The sequence below is a fragment of the Gekko japonicus genome, unplaced genomic scaffold (assembly GCF_001447785.1).
Source record: "Gekko japonicus isolate JY-2015 unplaced genomic scaffold, Gekko_japonicus_V1.1 scaffold3615, whole genome shotgun sequence".
Classification (NCBI taxonomy): Eukaryota; Metazoa; Chordata; class Lepidosauria; order Squamata; family Gekkonidae; genus Gekko; species Gekko japonicus.
Window position 1 is genome coordinate 70824 of NW_015175478.1, and position 19225 is coordinate 90048.

Below are 19225 nucleotides of genomic sequence, written 5' to 3' on the forward strand. Positions count from 1 at the left end.
CCCCGAAGGTTCAGGGCGCCTAACAAGGGCACCATGTGCTGAGGTTAAAACAGTAAACACATAGTTTAAAAACAATAAATTACAATAAAATACAATAACAAATTTACAAACAGATTTAGACAAGATGTGTAGATCTTAACTTCCATAACTACTTCCTAAGATCTTATCATCTAAGCTGTGCCCAGGCGCCTCGCTCCCCCCTTGGGGGGCCAGGCAATCATGATGTTAATACGCCAGAGCATAGGGGGCAAAGGTGGAATAGTGGTGGCAGCGGCTCCTACTCAAAGGCCTGGCGGAAGAGCTCCGTCTTGCAGGCCCTGCGGAACTGAGAGAGGTCCCGCAGGGCCCGGATCTCTTCCGGGAGCTGGCACCCCACTGGGCAATGCTCCCCCTGAGCTGTGCAGTCTTGTGAGCAAAAATTCTACTTTGCGAGCTCCTGGCATTAAAGTTGTGAGCGAGCGATTTGGCCAGTTTGGTGTAGTGGTCTGGGAGAACCAGGTTTGTTTCCCCACTCCTCCACTTGCAGCTGCTAGATGACCTTGGGCAAGCCATAGTTCTGACAAGAGCTGTTCTTGGAAAGGGCAGTTCTCAAGAGAGCTCTCTCAGCCCCGCCTACCTGACAGGGTGTCTGTTGTGGCGAGGGGAAGGGAAAGGAGTTTGTTAACCGCTCTGAGACTCCGAGTGAAGGGCAGGGTATCAATGCAGTCTCTTCTCTTCTTCTGCATAAATTAGTTTGCTCTGGGGCCATCCTTCGTGGGCTAAGACAAAAATGTGTGAGCTGGAGGCTAAGAACCCGTGAGCTAGCTCACACTAACTCAGCTTAGAGGGAACACTGCACACGGGCATCCGTCGCTGTGAGGAGTACCGTGGCATGAGCAACACGACCCCCGGAGTAAACATACCCGGGAGCGCCACGGATGTGGGTTTGAGTACCCTCCTGCAGCGGCACTGCTTTGCAGAGTGGACACAGAGGGAGAGAACATGGGCTGTTCCAACCGCATCGCCCCTGCCCCATCACTCCACAGCACATTTCGCAGAGGCAGACGTGCACAATGGCAAATTCTCCCTCCTGTACTGGGACTAGGGTGGGAGGACCAGCATCCTTTTGCCAGGGAAGAGAGAGGAGAAGAAGAGGTTGGATTCAAACTGCACCCTTCACTCAGAGTAGCTTACCATCTCCTTTACCCTCCCCTTCCACAACAGACACCCTGTGAGGTAGGTGGGACTGAGAGAACTCTTTTGAGAACTGCCCTTGAGAGAACAGCTCTGAGAGAACTTGCGACTGGCCCAAAGTCACAACAGCAGCTGCATGTGGAGGCGTGGGGGATCAAACCCTCTTCTCCTAGATTAGAGCCCGTGCTCTTAACCACTACACCAAACTGGCTTTGTTTCCAAGGTACGAGAGGGGTACACGTAAAGTGTCACGGCAGGACCAGGGGGCGTGACACAAGCAAGCAAAAGTCCAGGAACAGTCCGAGGTCAAGCCGGGCAAATCAGGTAGCAAGGTTCAAGCAGGTTTAAATCACAGTCCAAAAGCAGGGTCAGACATACCAAAGTTTCAAGTCCATAAATCACAACAATACCAGAGGAGTCAGAGATGAACGCAGGGTCAACAAAGCCAAAGGTCAAAAGCCGAGGATCAAGCCGAGAAGAATTCCACAAGGTCTGGAGCAGAGATGCAAGGATTCAGGTCCTGAACAAACGACGTTGCCAGCACAAATGACTGCTGGCAACAGACTTGCATATATACAGTGCTAGCTAATCAACTCATTAGCTAGCCAGGAGTGAGGACAGGATCCTGTCAGTAATCAGGGCTAAGAGATCTTCTGGCACGCATGCGTGCATTCTGCCTTCGCTCTCTCAGCTGTTGTCTTCTTACATTCCTGAGCCTGGTTACAGGTGGAGGCGAGTCTGATGATGAATTACTGGGCTGCAGCAGAGACTGATCCCTTGCAGGTGTTCCCTGGGAGGCTCTATTCTCCTCACCACTTAGATAGCTTTCAGCTACAGGATCCAGTCTTTGCCTTTCTGCTGCAGTACTGTCCTCAGGAGCCTGTTCAGGGGCATCAGGAGCCTGTTCAGGGGCATCAGCAAAGGCAGGCATGACATCAGCAGGGGCAGGCATGACATAAAGGTCGAAAGCCAGTCGAGTCCGACTCTAGGGTTGCGGTGCTCATCTCCGTTTCAAAGCCGAAGAGCCAGCGCTGTCCGAAGACGTTTCCGTGGTCATGTGGCCGGCATGACTAAACGCCGAGGCGCACAGAACGCTGTTACCTTCCCACCGAAGTGGTCCCTATTTATCTACTTGCAATTTCTTGCTTTCGAACTGCTAGGTTGGCAGGAGCTGGAACTAGAGACGGGAGCTCACTCCGTCTTGCGGCACACTCGGGTCTCGAACTGCTGAACTACCGACCTTCCACAGCCTGCAGTTCAGCGTCTTAACCACTTGAGCCACCGCAGCTCCTAGGGGTACAGACCCTCAGACAATAAACAGGAAGAAACACCAGGGCACAGACACAGGAAGCCTGGGGTCAAGTCCTGCTAAGGGGGATTCCAGCAAGAATACAAAGCGTGCCCAGAAAGGGATCCCAGATGAGATCAAAGGTGACGGATCATTCATGCTGATCAGCTGGCCCAAATGCCAAGCATTTTGGCTGCCCCTCTCCATAAACCATCTCCAGCAGGAGACCAGGGGGACACTTAGGAGCCATCCGAAGGTTTTCAAGACTCAACTTAGGCTGGACTCTGGAAAATGTTCCTTCTTTCAGGGTAATGTGGAGTAGGGGACCAGGAGAAAATAGGGATTCTTCTCTGGGTGAAATTCTTGTTACCTGCGCCCTGCTTCTTCAAGGGGTAAGAAGCGCCAAGGAATACTGTTTACCTGGGTTGGTTCCCCTTGGAAGGAGAAAGCCCTGGAGCCTTCTGGTTTCTTGTTATAGTTTCCTTTGATGCCCAGTATCCTGACAGAGCTGAGCAGGGGTGGAAGCCAGAGGAACTCCCACAGAGTCGCAGGTCCCACTACTACCCCACATCAGCTGCCCGGAGGGAGCGTTTCTGTGCCTCCCTTCCCCCCCCCCCCCATCCAAATCTCATTCCGGAGCCTGTCTGCCTTTCTCTTTTCATCTCTGCTGCCTGTTCTGAAAATCATGGAATCGAGAGAGTCACAGAGCCGGAAGGGGCCAGACAGGCCATCTGCTCTTCCCAGGGACACATTCCTCACCCTTCCCCTCCGCTGGGTGCTCAGGCCTGTGGAAGGGATGCGTAAAATGGCAAAGGGGCCACCAGTCCCTCTTGTCCTTTTGGGGCTTCCTTAAGCATTAGCCCCCAGGACAGACTGAACCAAAATGGAACAAGAGGCTGAGTCTGCAACATCCTTAAAGAGCCAAACAGAGACACTTCTGTTCTCCTCCACCAGGGCCATTCTCACTATGAAACGACGACTGAGGGGTGACATGATTGAGGTTTATAAGATTATCCATGGGAAAGAGCAGGTAGAGGTACTTTTCTCCCTTTCTCACAATACAAGAACTCGTGGGCACTCCATGAAATTGCTGAGCGGTCGGGTTAGAACGGATAAAAGGAAGTCCTTCTTCACCCAAAGAGTGATTAACACATGGAATTCACTGCCACAGGAGGTGGTGGCGGCTACAAGCATGGACGGCTTCAAAAGGGAATTAGAGAAGCATATGGAGCAGAGGTCCGTCAGTGGCTATTAGCTACAAGGTATAGATAGGGACTATGGGGCAAGGGATGCACCTGGTATTTTTGGCCACTATACGACAAGAGTGGCTATTAGCCAGAAGGTATAGATAGGAACTCTCGGTCTGGGGCAAGTGATGCTCCGTCTTCTTGGTGCTTGGGGGGGGGGCAACAGTGGGAGGGCTTCTAGTTTCCTGGCCCCACTGCTGGACCTCCTGATGGCACCCGGTATTTTTGGCCACGGTGTGACAGAGTGTTGGACTGGATGGGCCATTGGGCTGATCCAACATTGGCTTCTCTTATGTTCTTATGAAGATATTCGTTGTGATATTCGTTGGTGTATTTCCATTCTTTTTGATTTTCCTTTTAAGATGTTGCTGTCTGTTTCTCTCTGTCCCCTCAGGGAGAACCCCCCCCCCCAATCATAGCCAAGCAAGTAAAGGCATGTTTTCAGAGATGGAGGTGACCCAGGAGAAGGGGAAGGAGATGGAAGAGCAGGGCCCAGAAGGACCTGGAACTTCCAAGAAAGCAAGGAAAAGCCCCCATCCCATCCAACCTGGAAATAGTGTTGAATCCTTAGAAAGAGCTGAGCAAGAGGTCCTGGCTAAGGACACTGTGACCTCAGATGTCCATTGCCGGCGCTTCCGGCAGTTCCGCTACCATGAGGCCGACAGGCCCCGAGAGGTTTGCAGTCAGCTCCATGGACTTTGCAACCACTGGCTGGAACCGGAGAGGCACACCAAGAAGCAGATCCTGGACCTGGTGGTCCTGGAGCAGTTCCTGACTCTCCTGCCCCAGGAAATGCAGGGCTGGGTCAGAGGATGCGGGCCGGAGACCAGTTCTCAGGCGGTGGCCCTGGCCGAAGGTTTCCTCCTGAGTCAGACAGAGGAGAAGAGGCAGGCAGAACAGGTGAGGGGGTTTCCTCCAGGTGTGTCCAATTATCCTAAAGGTTCCGTGACAGATAATTGCCCAAGTTTTAATAATCCAAGTGGGGGATTTCATGGCCTCTTTCAGCAGCCTCTTCTACGAGAGAATTTCTGATCACTCCAGTTAACTCAGCAGGTCTGCTGATGGAAGGGTGCAGAGTCTGGGAGTGGGGCAGGATCCATTCCTTGGTCTCTTTTCCATTCCATCTCTCACCCCTTTTCCAGATGTGGGGACCATCCCTGAAGATGGAAGCTACAATGCCTGAGGCGGAAGGAGCTTCCTTGGAGCAAGGGCAGAGGGCGCAGGCCGTGGAGCATGCCCAAGATCCCCTCTCCTTTGGTAAGGTCCCCTTGTGCCTGCATGCAGTTAGGGCACCCCGTGAATGTGACGGGTAAAGAGTTCAGGTCAGGAGAAAAATAAATAGTTCTACACAGAACAAAGAGTTAATTTGGGACACTCAATGTCCACTAACTCTGATGCCTCCAAAAGGAGAATAGACACATTCCTGGAGGGCGATTTCTCCCATTAATTAAAAAAATTCATGCCTCGCCTTCCTTCCGTAAAGAGTAATCAAGTTGCTGGGGGGGTGGGGGTGGTAGACAAATCTTCGCACAACTATTCAGTGTGCTGAACAGAGGGATCCTCCGCCTTCTGGGGCAGCAGAGCTCTGGAAAGAAGTTTCTAGGGTCCAAAAATATTGGGACACACCACAACAGATTTCTTGAAGCTTACTGACCAGCTCTCTGTCAGCTCTGTCTCTCTGTACCAAAACTGTTCTTCTGACAGGCTGTCAGAAGCGCTTTGTTCAGAACAGGCTCACACACATTTCTCCCCCCCTTTCCCTGTCCAGTGGAAATGTTACAAACAGTAAAAAGACTCTAGGCTAGAATCACAGTGTGTTTCACAGAATGTTCTTTACTCATAGCTCATATTATCTTGCCCGAATGTTGCAAAGTTTGTGCTCTCAGTAATTCAGCAGACTCATGCAGAATCAGAAGACCTTGTGCATTTGCCAAGCCAATCTCCTGGTGAGAACTTGAGAACTCCTGGGCTTGCCTCACGGGAGTCTCTAATTCCCACAAAATTCAGCTTCTGTGCCTGTGTTTCAAGGGGCCTCTGGCAGGCTGCTGGGGGGACGGAAGGCAGGCTGTGGGCTGGCACCCCCAGGAGCTTTGGGAGGGGCTTGGGACAGATGTGATGTCATGTTGATGGTGCATCTGGCTGAAAATCTGGTTGGGAGGTTAACATGCCAAGAGACACTCTGGAAAATTATTCATATTACCCTCAAGTCTGCAGATGCATTCAAGTCACATCTGGTCCGAATGTGATGGTGACATGTCATGCAACGTCTTTCCCTCCCTGCAGAGCAAACACAAGTCTCACAGAGGTCTGAAACATGTTGGCTGCATTTATAATCCTGAAAGATCATGGGTACCATAGGCTTCTCTTCCACCTCATCCAGAATACAGTAAAAAGTGTTTAAAATGTGTTGCGTGTACACAGGGCGAGGTTTCACAACCCTGGGAAGGAGACGTGTGAAGCAGGTAAAAAAGAGTCAACACCCTTCCTTCCTCCTTTGTCTCAGGAAAAGGCAGTGAAGAGATGCTGTTGAGTTGTCATCTTTTCAGAGGTGTGGAAATGGCTGCCGTACCTCCAGTCCAGGTAGGAGAGATGAGTGTTACGGGATTCTGGGACCCCCGGACTGTTTGCCTGGGACCCTCCCATTCCCCTTTAGTTCTTTCATTGGTTGGGTGGGGACTGGCAAGGGAGTGACTGAATCCATAGAGAGAGACCACAGTTCTCAAACAAAACCAGGTTGTTTACAATATGAGCTTCCTAAGGACAGAAAGTACTTCAGCACTCTACATGTTCTAATGTGTTTTAAATTTTATTGTATCTATCGAAATATTGTGATCTGCCCTGAAACCGTTTATGGGGTGGGCAGGATATAAATGCAATAAATAATAAAATAAATGTCTTTTAGGATAAAAACATAACATTTCCATATTCAGCATGGAATAGTTCAATACAAACACAGTTCACTAGGAAGATGAGGGGGTAGCTATTGCTTTTCTACAGGGAGGTGGATTGGAATTGTCCACTGAGACTGTGGCCTGTGATATGGACTTGAGGTCTCAAGGCAGCAAGAGGAAGGTTGTGGGCTTAACATGTATGGGAAATTATAGGTCTTTCTATACAAATGCTAGAAGTGTCCGAGGTAAAATCGGGGAGTTGGAGTGCTTGGTGTTTGGGGGGAAAATAGACATTGTGGGTATTTCAGAAACTTGGTGGGATGAGAAAAATCAGTGGGATATGGTGATTCCCGGTTATAGATTATATCAGAAGGGCAGAGGGGGAAGGGTAGGAGGTGGGGTGGCTCTGTATGTCAGAGAGAGTATACACGCCAGTAAGATTGAGAAGGTAAGAGAACTGGATTCGCTTCTGGAACCCACACATTGATTGGGTCAATGTGTGTTCTAGTCGGGAAAAAGAGATTGAGTTTCTCGACACTCTCAATGACTGTGCTATGGAGCAGATGGTCACGGAACCTACCAAGGGAGAGGCGATCCTTGATTTGGTCCTAAGTAACACCCAAGACCTGGTGAGAGATGTAAAAGTGATAGTACCACTTGGGAACAGTGACCATAATGTTATTGAGTTCAACATTAGTATAAATAGGGAATTGGCCAAAAAGACTGACACAACCACTTGAGGGGACATGTGAGGAGGAAACTTAAAGGAAAAGTAGAAAGGGTTGGAAACTATATAAAATTACAATCCTAGAAGCTCATAAAAAATATATACCGCAGGTTAGGAAAGGCACAATAGGTATAGAAAAAAGCCTGGATGGTTAACAAACAAAGTAGTGGAAGCTGTAAAAGTTAACAAGGATTCCTTTAAGCGGTGGAAAGCTGGTTTCAGTCTGGCTGATAACACGGAACACAGGCTATGGCAAATAAAATGCAAGTCTCTGATAAGGCAGGCAAAAAGGGAATATGAGGAGCATATAGTGAAAAACATAAAGACCAACAATGCAACTTTCTTCAAATACATTAGAAGCAGGAAACCAGCCAGGGAGGCAGTGGGGCCCTTGGATGACCAAGGGGTAAAAGGAGCACTGAAGGATGACAGGGAAATGGCTGAGAAGTTGAATGCATTTTTGCCTCTGTCTTTACTGTGGAAGATGAGAAGTGACCTGATTTCAACACCTGATTTCAGGAGGGGTGTTGAAAGACTTGAGTCAGATTGAGGTGACGAGAGAGGAGGTCCTACGACTGATAGACAGCTTAAAAACTGATAAATCACCAGGCCTGGATGGCATACATCCCAGAGTTCTGAAACATGTGGATCTCCTTACAAAAATATGTAATATTTCATTAAAATCTGCCTCCATTCCTGAGGACTCAAAGGTAGCTATAGTCACCCCCATCTTTAAAAAGGGTTCCAGAAGAGATCCGTGAAATTACAGGCCAGTCAGTCTGACGTCGATACTGGGTAAGTTGGTGGAAACTGTTATTAAGGAAAGAATTAGTAGGCACACTGATGAACTAAAACTACTGAGGCAGACTCAGCATGGGTTCTGTAAGGGAAGATCTTGTCTCACTAACCTGTTAATGTTCTTTGAGGGGGTGAACAAACATGCGGACAAGGGGGGTCCAATAGATATTGTTTACCTTGACTTCCAGAAAGCTTTTGATAATGTTCCTCATCAAAGGCTCCTAAGTAAGCTCAATAGTCATGGGATAAAAGGACAAGTCCTTTTGTGGATCAAAACCTGGCTAATTAATAGGAAACTGAGAGTGAGTATAAATGGGCAATTTTCTCAGTGGAGGGTGGTAAGCAGTGGGGTACCACAGAAATCAGTACTCGGTCCAATGCTTTTTAACTTGTTCATTAATGACTTGAGGTCTCAAGGCAGCAAGAGGAAGGTTGTGGGCTTAACATGTATGTGGGCTTAACATGTATGTTCAGGGTGGTGAAAGCCAGGGAAGATTGTGAGGCACTCCAAACAGATCTTTCGAGGATGGGCGAGTAGACGTCAACATGGCAAATGGGGTTCAATGTGGCCAAGTGCAAGGTGATGCACATTGGAGCCAAAAATCCTAAATATAAATACACGTTGATAGGGTCTGAACTGACAGAGACTGACCAAGGGAGAGATCTTGGAGTCATCGTAGATAACTCACTGAAAATGTCTAGACAGTGTGCAACTTCAATAAAAAAGGCCAATGCTATGTGTGACCTCATTTGGAATACTGTGTACAGTTCTGGTCACCACACCTCAAAAACGATATTATAGCTTTGGAAAAAGTGCAGAAAAGGGCAACTAGAATGATCAAAGAGTTGGAGAACTTTCCCTATGAGGAAAGGTCGAGGTGCTTGGGGCTCTTTAGCTTGGAGAAATGATGGCTGAGGGGTGACATGATCGAAGTTTATAAGATTATGCATTGGATAGAGCAGGTAGACAAAGAGGTACTTTTCTCCCTTTCTCACAATACAAGAACTCGTGGGCATTCAATGACGTTGCTGAGCGGTTGGGTTAGAACGGATAAAAGGAAGTCCTTCTTCACCCAAAGAGTGATTAACACATGGAATTCACTGCCACAGGAGGTGGCGGCGGCTACAAGCATGGATGGCTTCAAGAGGGAATTAGATAAACATATGGAGCAGAGATCTATCAGTGGCTATATAGATAGGGACTATGAGGAAAGGGATGCACCTGGTATTTTTGGCCACTGTGTGACACAGAGTGTGGGTCTGGATGGGCCATTGGCCCGATCCAACTGTCGGGGCAGGCATGACACCAACATTGGCTTCTCTTATATTCTTATGTTCTTATGTTCTATGACTCCATAGAGAAGGGCCATAGTTCTCAAACAAAACCAGGTTATTTACAATATGAGCTTCTTAAGGACTGAAAGCCCTTTTGCACTTACAAATCTTTTAGGATAAAAACATAACATTTCCATATTCAGCACAGAATACTTCAATGCAAACCTAGTGCACTAGTGTGAAAGACAGAGCGCCCTGGTCTAGTCAACAAGAGCTCACAGAGAGCTGATTGAAGACCAGCCCAGAGCAAAGAAGTCTTCAGCAGTTTATACCCTCAGTACCCAAAGGTTCAGCCCACATGGAGTAACACACTTTTCACAGAAGAATATCAAAATAAAAACAACAATTTTCTCCTTGAATTCATACCCAAGTTACGCTAGACAGTCAAGGGTGTTATGTCTGAAGTTTATTGTGACCTTATTGGAAGCACAGACACCTGCTTCAGCAAGTATGTTGCTGATCAGAAACTACAAACCTTCTCACTTGGAGTCTTTGAGAGAGTATGAGGGTGAAATGGTAGACCTAGAGAAATGAAAACCATTCTTTTGGGAGCAGAGTGCCTTGTCAGGCTAGAGAGAGGCTTGAGAGATGACAGTAGCTAAGCCTGCAAAGCCTTATGGGAGAGGAACCCGACAGAGAGGCCTCAGCTAATCCTGGCTGTTATACAGAAATGCCCCAGGATCGCTGATTTTTCTGCCACAATGAGATGAGCAGGGGGGACAGCCTGGGTCCCTCTTCCTTTCTCAGGGGTGCTATTGCTCCTGCAGTTTCTTACAAGGCATCTGGGCGAGAGATCCCCTGATGCCATTCCCTTTACCCAACCTGAGCCTGACATCCTGTTCCTTCCAGACTGCTCCTTTCCAGTGTGCAGTCTCTACCTGGCATGATCTGTGAGGAGGGAATCCGCTTTTTCTTTCAGGGTCCCTTTTCCTTTGAGGAGGTGTCCATCGATTTCACTGAGGCAGAATGGGCTCTGCTGGATCCGGGACAAAGAGCTCTGTACAGGGAAGTCATGCTGGAGAACTACGAGAATGTGGCCTTTCTGGGTAAGGATCTTTCCGTGGTGCCAAAGGTGCAAATCACTGCCATTGTAAGGAGGCATGAATCAAAATACTGAATAGCTATTCCCAGTGTTGAGGCCTGTCCCACTACTTCGGGGGGGGGGGGCTCTCTTGCAGAGCATCTGCTTGGCATGTAGAAGGTCCCCAGTTCAATCCCCAGCATTTCCAGTAAAAAGGATCAGGTAGGAGGTGATGTGAAAGACTTTTGCCTGAGACCCTGGGGACCTGCTGCCAGACTCAGTAGACACCACTGACTTCTATTGACCAAAGGGTCAGATTCAGTATGAAGCAGCTTCATGTGTTCCTGGGTGTGTTCTTGCCCTGGGGCAACAGAGGCCAGTGTTGTGGCCATCACCCAAGCCAGAGAAGGTGTCCTGGCCTGAGGCAGAGGTAGGGATGAGAGGCCCTCAGAAAGATTCTGGAAGGGGCCGGATCCTCATTTCTCTGTTGCCAGCCTTTACAACACTCCCTTTCTCATGAATGGGATTCCAGACACCCGCTCTGCCTGTGATCTGGAAACGATCCTGTCAAACATAATAAGAGCAGCCCTAATGAAAACCTGGAATATCATAAAAAATAAATTTTATAATAAGACCCCTCTATGGATTTCCTCTCTGGAAGCCTTCATTAAACCATCAGTAATGATAGGCAACTCCAAACTAACATACAGCACCCTCCTAAATGAAAAAATGGAACTCAAAAAAGAAGAAGCACTAAGAAAAGAAAATATTAAAACAACTTGGTGGGATTATAATATAATCAACACTCGATACGCGATTGATAAAAAAACAGGGTTCTATACAACTCAAAATGAAATAGATAAAATATGGCTCTCGTCTAACGATAAATTAATCCAGAAACTGTACTCTAAACTATTGGAGGAAGCATTAGAAAAAGATACCATTAAAAAATCAATGATGATATGGGATAAAGAGATAGGAACCCCCTTAAATATAGCTCAATGGAATAAAACGTGGAGGTCAATAAAATATATGAAAGCAATCCCCTATAAAGAAAACATCTATAAAATGTTTTACAGGTGGCATTGGACCCCTGAAAAAATAGCCAAATGTTTCCCACAATCATCGAACTTATGTTGGAGATGTGGGAAAAATGTAGGGACATATCTCCATATTTGGTGGAGATGTGAGAAAATACAAAAATTTTGGGAAAAAATACATAAAATTATACGAGAAGTTTTTAAACTAAATATACCTATGAAACCCGAAACATATTTATTAAACATGATCCCGGATAACATAAAAAATCATAAGGTAATAATAATATATATATTAACAGCAGCAAGAATACTCATAGCAAGACGTTGGAAATCAAAACATATACCATCGATAAAAGAACTTAAATACAAGATGTTAGAAATCGCAGAATTGGATAAACTGAGCCTAGAACTGAAAAACGAACCAGAGAATCTATTTTGGAAAAGATGGAAACATATATATGACTGGCTAAAATATAAGAGAAGAATTGGTGGATAAAATGCTAGTGTAAATATTATAAATTAAGAACAAATTATATGGAGATGTGTAAAAATGTGATGAACTTTTATAAGTTAGATATGATAATTTGAAGCTAACAACTTTATGAAGATGTATAAATGACTAATGAATTATCATATGCTTTATACATAGAAAATATGGATTGTAAAGGTGAAAACTTGGAAAATAAATTTATATATAAAAAAAGAACTGAAGCCTGTGTTTGTACCTGAGCAGCACCCAGTTCAGTGGTGTTCAGGAGAAGAGAGCACAGAAGTAAAGCAGACCCCTTTTAAATATATATAATGGTTTGTTAAGGATTTAAAAATAAAACATCATTAAAAAGCAAAGTTTCTGCAGCTCAGGAACAAAAAATAAGAAAAGTGAACTGTTCTATTTAATACATGCAATACTTGGTATTAGGTGGCATCTCTTGTTGCAGCATAAGTATTCCAGCTGTAGCCTAAGTTACTTTACAGAAAACTATTCATCATGATGCAGCAAGAAAATATTGTGGCATACTAGCATGGTATGAGCATAAATTTAATCCGGCTTCCCTCTTCTCTATACGTGTATTGTACTTTATACCTCCTAGGGTCAGGTAGGTGGTCCTAACAACCCAATCAAGGGTCCTCCTTGATGGAATTTTTCAGACGCTGTCAGCACCCTCCTAATCCCCCTTCCCTCCTGGCTACACAACTAGATGCCTGAAAGTGAGACCAGGCCACTTAATAGTAAGCCTTGACGGAACTAGGATGCTTTGCCTCACAGATCTGTTCACCTTATAGTGGTTGGGATTGTGGGCTTTGATCTTGACCATGGTTTTATCCTTCCAGAATAATTTTTATTCTTGAATGTCTTTCCTTCCCCATATAAGAATGATCACTTCCTCTCTCTGTCTCTGCGAACGCAGGCATGAGTATAGGAGAGACTACGGTGGAGATAGACAGCGGCCTTGCATCTAAAGAAAGGCTGACGATTTCCTCAAGAGGATCCCAAGGATATATTTCCTTCCCAAATGAGCTGGCTGAAAGTGAGTATCTTTCAGGGCTCGGTCAAGGGAAAAGGCAAGGACGTGCCACGGGGGATTCCCGATTCACTTTTGAGAGCCATTTCATACAGTTATACAACCTGCTGAGGAAGGAGGGAGGGGCTGAAATCTGGCTCAGAAGGTATTTGTGGGCAAGAGCTTACCTGTGGAACTTGAGGGGGTGAGATATCGTTAATACTGGATATTCTGGGGAAAGATGGAGGGTGGTTAAGATCAGCCAAGGTGGATAAGGCCGAACGCCTGTTGTCAATCCTTTTCTACTGCAGTCACATAGATACATTTGGACATTCTCAGCCCTCCCAGGTGCTAACAGGATCTCTGTCTTTATTCCAGCAGAGGTTGATCAGAGGAATGAAGTGGGTGAGGAAGTTCATCAGCAAATGCCAGATGAAGTTAAAAACGTAGACTTGAAAGAAAACGTCAGGAATCAAGAAAGACCGATGAGAAAGAAAGGCGGCCATATGGTTGAGAAGAGAGATGGAAGACAGCATAATGTAGCTATTCCAAAGCACAGGATAATAAAAGCAAGTAAATCCATTAGGTGTAAAAAGTACTTCAGAACTAGATCACAGCTCTTTGTATGCCAAAGAATAAGTTTCGAGTGCTCAGAGTGTGGAAAGAGATGCAGTGTGAGTGGGAATCTTCATAAGCATCTGACAACCCGCAGAGGGAAGAAACCTTTGAAATGTTCAGCATGCAGAAAGAGATTCAGTCGAAGTGGCAGTCTTCAACTGCATCAGAGAACCCACACAGAGGAGAAACCTTTTGAATGCTCAGAGTGTGGAAAGAGATTCAGTCAGAGTGGCCATCTTCAATTGCATCAGAGAACCCACACAGGGGAGAAACCTTTTGAATGCTCAGAGTGTGGAAAGAGATTCAATCGAAGTAGCAATCTTCAGCAACATCAAAGAACTCACACAGGAGAGAAACCTTTTGAATGCTCAGAATGTGGAAGGAGATTCAGTCAGACTGCCCATCTTCAACAGCATCAGAGAACCCACACAGGGGAGAAACCTTTCGAATGCTCAGAATGCGGAAAGACATTCAGTATGAGTAGCAATCTTCAACAACATCAGAGAACCCACACAGGGGAGAAACCTTTCGAATGCTCAGAATGCGGAAAGACATTCAGTATGAGTAGCAATCTTCAACAACATCAGAGAACCCACACAGGGGAGAAACCTTTTAAATGCTCAGAGTGTGGAAATAGATTCAGTCAGAATGCCTATCTTCAACAGCATCAGAGAACCCACACAGGGGAGAAACCTTTTGAATGCTCAGAGTGTGGAAATAGATTCAGTCAGATTGCCTATCTTCAACAGCATCAGAGAACCCACACAGAGGAGAAACCTTTTGAATGCTCAGAGTGTGGAAAGACATTCAGTATGAGTAGCAATCTTCAATTACATCGAAGAACCCACACAGGGGAGAAACCTTTTGAATGCTCAGACTGCGGAAAGAGATTCAGTATGAGTAGCAATCTTCAAACACATCGAAGAACCCACACAGGGGAGAAACCTTTTGAATGCTCAGAGTGTGGAAAAAGATTCAGTATGAGTAGCAATCTTCAACAACATCAGAGAACCCACACAGGGGACAAACCTTTTGAATGCTCAGAGTGTGGAAAGAGATTCGGTCAGATTGCCTATCTTCAACGGCATCAGAGAACCCACACAGGGGAGATACCTTTTGAATGCCCAGAGTGTGGAAAGAGATTCAGTCAGATTGCCTATCTTCAACGTCATCAGAGAACCCACACAGGGGAGATATTTGAATGCTCAGAGTGTGGAAAGAGATTTGGTCAGATTGCCTATCTTCAACGGCATCAGAGAACCCACACAGGAGAGAAACCTTTTGAATGCTCAGAGTGTGGAAAGAGATTTGGTCAGATTGCCTATCTTCAGCAGCATCAGAGAACCCACACAGGGGAGAAACCTTTTGAATGCTCGGAATGTGGAAAGAGATTCAGTCGGAGTGGCCATCTTCAGCAGCATCAGAGAACCCATACAGGGAAGAAATCTTTTGAATGCTCAGGGTTTGGAAAGAGATTCAGTCAGAGTGGCAGTCTTCAACAGCATCAGAGAACCCACGAAGCAGAGGAAGCTTTTGACAGCTCAAAGTGTGAAAAGAAATTGAGTATCAGTGGCAATCAACTTCATATAAGAACCCACACAGAGGAGAAACCTTTTGAATGCTCAAAGTGAGGAAAGGGATTTACTCAGAGTTACATTCTTCTGCAACAAGGAACCCACACAAGGAGAAATGGAACTGTGTAGCCGTGAAAAGAGCTTTTCTCCTATTTCATAACTAAAAGAAAACACCAGATCATATAAATTATTGAAAATTTTTAAAAATGCTGTAAGAAGCTTGAATCTACACTGAAATTTTATGCTACTCTGGAAGAAATGTTATAAATACTCAGAGTGTGGAAAGAGCTTTTGCCGTGTTCAAAACCTCAAAAAGATCTGACAGGGAAGAAAGCAAGAATGGGCAATGGTTTCTGCTGCATGAAGAATTAGCTGATGTCTCCTTTAACAACGAGGACTCCTTCCAGGGAATTAACCTTCTCAGTCCTCAATGTGTGGCAAGAGCCTGAGACACAGGTCCGATCTTCATGTTCCTCGAGAATCCATTACAACATAAAGCACAGTAACAAAGACAAGAAGGCGAATTTGTGTATATTAAGCTGTTAGCTGGCAGAAAAGTTTATTAAAAAGAACCCCCAGGGATATTTTCATCCCGGAAAGAAAAGTAAAAGCGGCTAAGAAGAGGAACGGAGCAGAAGGTAAATGAAAATTGTATGGGGGCATGAGAATGCATTTGTCGGGACTTTAATTTTTGACACAGTAATATGGCATTACTACCCTGGATAAAGATGCTAGAATTATAATGACCAATGATTATTGAGACGGTTTTTAACTGAATGATAGACTAAAATGGCGCCGGCGGGGGAGAAAGAAGACATGCTAATAGGGGAAAACGAGGAAGGAGAAGACGTTTTCAGTGGCGGCTCCGACCAGGTGGAATGAGCTCCCAGAGGACCTTGTACAGTTCCGCGGGGCCTGTAAAACGGAGCTCTTCCGCCAGGCTGTTGAGTAGGAGCCACCGCCACCATTATTCCACCAACGTCTTTTCATCACCGCACTCTACTACCGCAGGTACGGGAATCATCGAGGGTGCGGGATGTCCCTAGTGGACAACAGGGTTGTGGGGACATATATTGTTGCTGTTGTTTAGCTAAAACATCTTCAGAATATCATCTTGGTTTTATGATTCGGAGTATCGGAGCGCCAAAAACTTATTTTTACTAATTTTAATTAACTGTAATACTTGTATTATTGTATTTCATACTGCTTTTATTGTTACAATTTTGCATTTTACCCTTGTTAGCCACCCTGAGCCTTCAGGGAGGACGGGATACAAATCCAAATAATAAATAAATAAATAAAATTGATAATATAGAAATTGGACAGCTTACTATAGAGCAATTTAAGAAAAATTCTTTTGGATGAGATTCGGCAAGCGGTCAAAACAACATGTAAAGGCTTTCTGGAAAATCCTCGGAGTTTGTATCGGGAAGTGAGAGATTAAGAGGAGTCATGGCAGTCTCAACAGAGAAAGGAAGAGGAGCTGATTTGCAGTCGAGATGCTCCCGAAGAGAAGGTATCACAAGAGGTATTTTCTTCACGTATAAAAAAAAGGGGAGCCAAGGATATGGATTAAAGAGCTCTTTAAGACACTCTTTAGTGTTGAAAGTGGACAAAGGAGGAGTCAGAAAACGTTCATATATAGAAATGACGAAGGAGGCTAAGAAAAGAGCAAGACGTGTGGTGAAAAAAAGCAACAGATGTAGCAGAAAATTGAGGTTTGACCCAAAGATACTGAGATGCCAATCTAGGGAAATAGAACTCTTTGAATATAAAGAGATAAGGCATTTAAGTACGATTGTAAAAAAAAAGTGTTGCTGAAAACAAAAAAAATAAAGTGTATTATGCTGTAGAATAACCTCTTTTGCTGGTATAATGGAAGAAATGAAGAGACTCTTAATAGGATGAGATGAGGGCAAATGAGAATGGTGCTTTGGTATCTTTTTTGTTGGGTACTGAATTGCTGTTGTTAATTACCAATTTTATTTCCACCTATGTAATTTATGAACTTAATCTGTGGTTATAAAACATGTTTAAATTATTATCAGTTGGGAGATACTAGTAAGGCTAATATTTAAGTATTTAACAAGTAGATAGTGCAGGAGGGAAAGAAGTATTTTTACTAATTTTATTTAACTGTAATATTCTGTATTTTTCTATTTTATATTGTTTTTATTGTTATAATCCAGCATTTTGCCCTTGTTAGCCGCCCTGAGCCTTCGGGGAGGGCGGGATACAAATCCAAAGAATAAATAAATAAATAAGAAGTATGAAATTACCTGAATAGAAGGTTACTCTCAAGTGATAAAATAATAAAAGAGATGTTATAATTAATGTTTTTGGGATACTAAGGAAATAGAAAAACTGGAGAAATGATATTCCAGTGGCTGTTTTAAACTGCTGTTTTTAATTATTTCTCTTATTTGTATTTTTCTTATAATGTAGTTGCAAAACATGGTAAAAGTATTGTTGAAGAAATAATAAGTCAATAACACAGGAGGGACCATAATTGAAAATATGAAGCTACCTGAATAGAAAAGTAATTTCTAATTGATTAGACAATAAATGGGATATGGAAAAATGGATTAATCATGAGAATATTTGTTTAACTTATTTTGTTATATTTTTTGTTAAACCAAACAAGTAAGGAAATAAATGTTGCTTTTTGTGACTTTATGGTACAACCTTAGTGGAAGAGTAATAGTAATAATATAAATGTAAACTTAGATATGATCATGGGAAAAGGTAATGCCGACGATTTTTGCTTTTTATGGCCAGATTATAGGGGGGTTTTCAGGTTACTATATATCTACAGAAAACAAGTGTGTAATTATCATCAAAGTTATTGTGTTAAAATGAAGGAAAATATTAAATTGATATTATTGTCGGAATATTGTGGGTAAGGATCAGCGATGTGGCACACCAATCTTGGTTCTGAGCCACATCCAGACTCTGTAAACATAGGGTTGATCGGTGACTTTGGTACACTAAGAGTCCTGACCTTTGCACATCCTGAAACTGCAAGCAAGTCTTAAGATACTGTGCAAGCATTTTAGGCATTCTGTCTAAGTATCTGTTTTTCCCTGTTTCTGTATGTGCAAGCCAACAGCCTTACCTCACGGTGGGGGAGGGGGGGAAGAATGTGTATAATTAAACTCTTGCTGCTTTTAAGCGGCAGACAGATTCTTCTCCCTCAAAGATCGTGTCTCGTGTGAGTCCTTCATGTGGCGCCCAACGTGGGGCTTGAAGGAGCACACCGTGGCTCACCAGCACCTGGAACAGGCCCCTTGAGTGCACTCTGTCACGTCCGCCGCGGCCCGTTCACTGGTGAGTACGGGTGGTGATCTAACACTCCCTCAGAGAAAACATGCAGAAGAACTTCATTATTTGATTCAGAGATCCGGCGGGTCCGCATCTCTGCGGCAAGAAAAGGGTTTGTTAGGAGAAATCCACAGGCAATGTCCCTCCTACCCAGAAGAGGGGTCCTTGAGACTCCGGGATTGGGAAAAAGTGGGGAAGGTTTTACATTGTCCCCCAAGAGCTCCTGTAGAGCTGCTTCATTTCTGGCATCAATGTTGACATGCGGTTGAAACTTTTGCACCCACTAAGCCGAGGACGTGGGTATTTCAGAAACTTGGTGGGATGAGGAAAATCAGTGGGATACGGTGATTCCCGGTTATATATTATATCTGAAGGATAGAGGGGAAGGGTTGGAGGTGGGGTGGCTCTGTATGTCAGAGAGGGTATAAAGTCCAGAAAGATTGACAGGCTAAGAGAAAAGGATTAGCTTCTGGAAACTCTATGGGTTGAAATAGGGGGGCCAAAAGGAAACTTAACACTGGGAGTTTATCGCCCACCAGATCAAAAGATAGAGGAGGATTATAAAATGATGAATGAATTAAAGATAGCAGCTAGACAAAAACACTGTGTCGTAATAGGTGATTTTAACTACCCACACATTGATTGGGTCAATATGTGTTCTAGCTGAGAAAAAGAGATTGAGTTTCTAGA

General features: G+C 44.7%; 1 protein-coding gene across 1 annotated transcript in view; it reads left to right on the forward strand.

Moving 5' to 3' along the window:
* LOC107122827 (zinc finger protein 850-like) overlaps positions 1-19225 on the forward strand; it is a 63261-nt gene that overhangs the window by 15073 nt on the left and 28963 nt on the right. The window contains exons 2-3 of the mRNA XM_015425967.1: positions 13761-14786; positions 14850-15079. Coding sequence (XP_015281453.1) covers positions 13761-14786; positions 14850-15079 — 1256 coding nt within the window. The remainder of the gene's footprint in view (positions 1-13760; positions 14787-14849; positions 15080-19225) is intronic.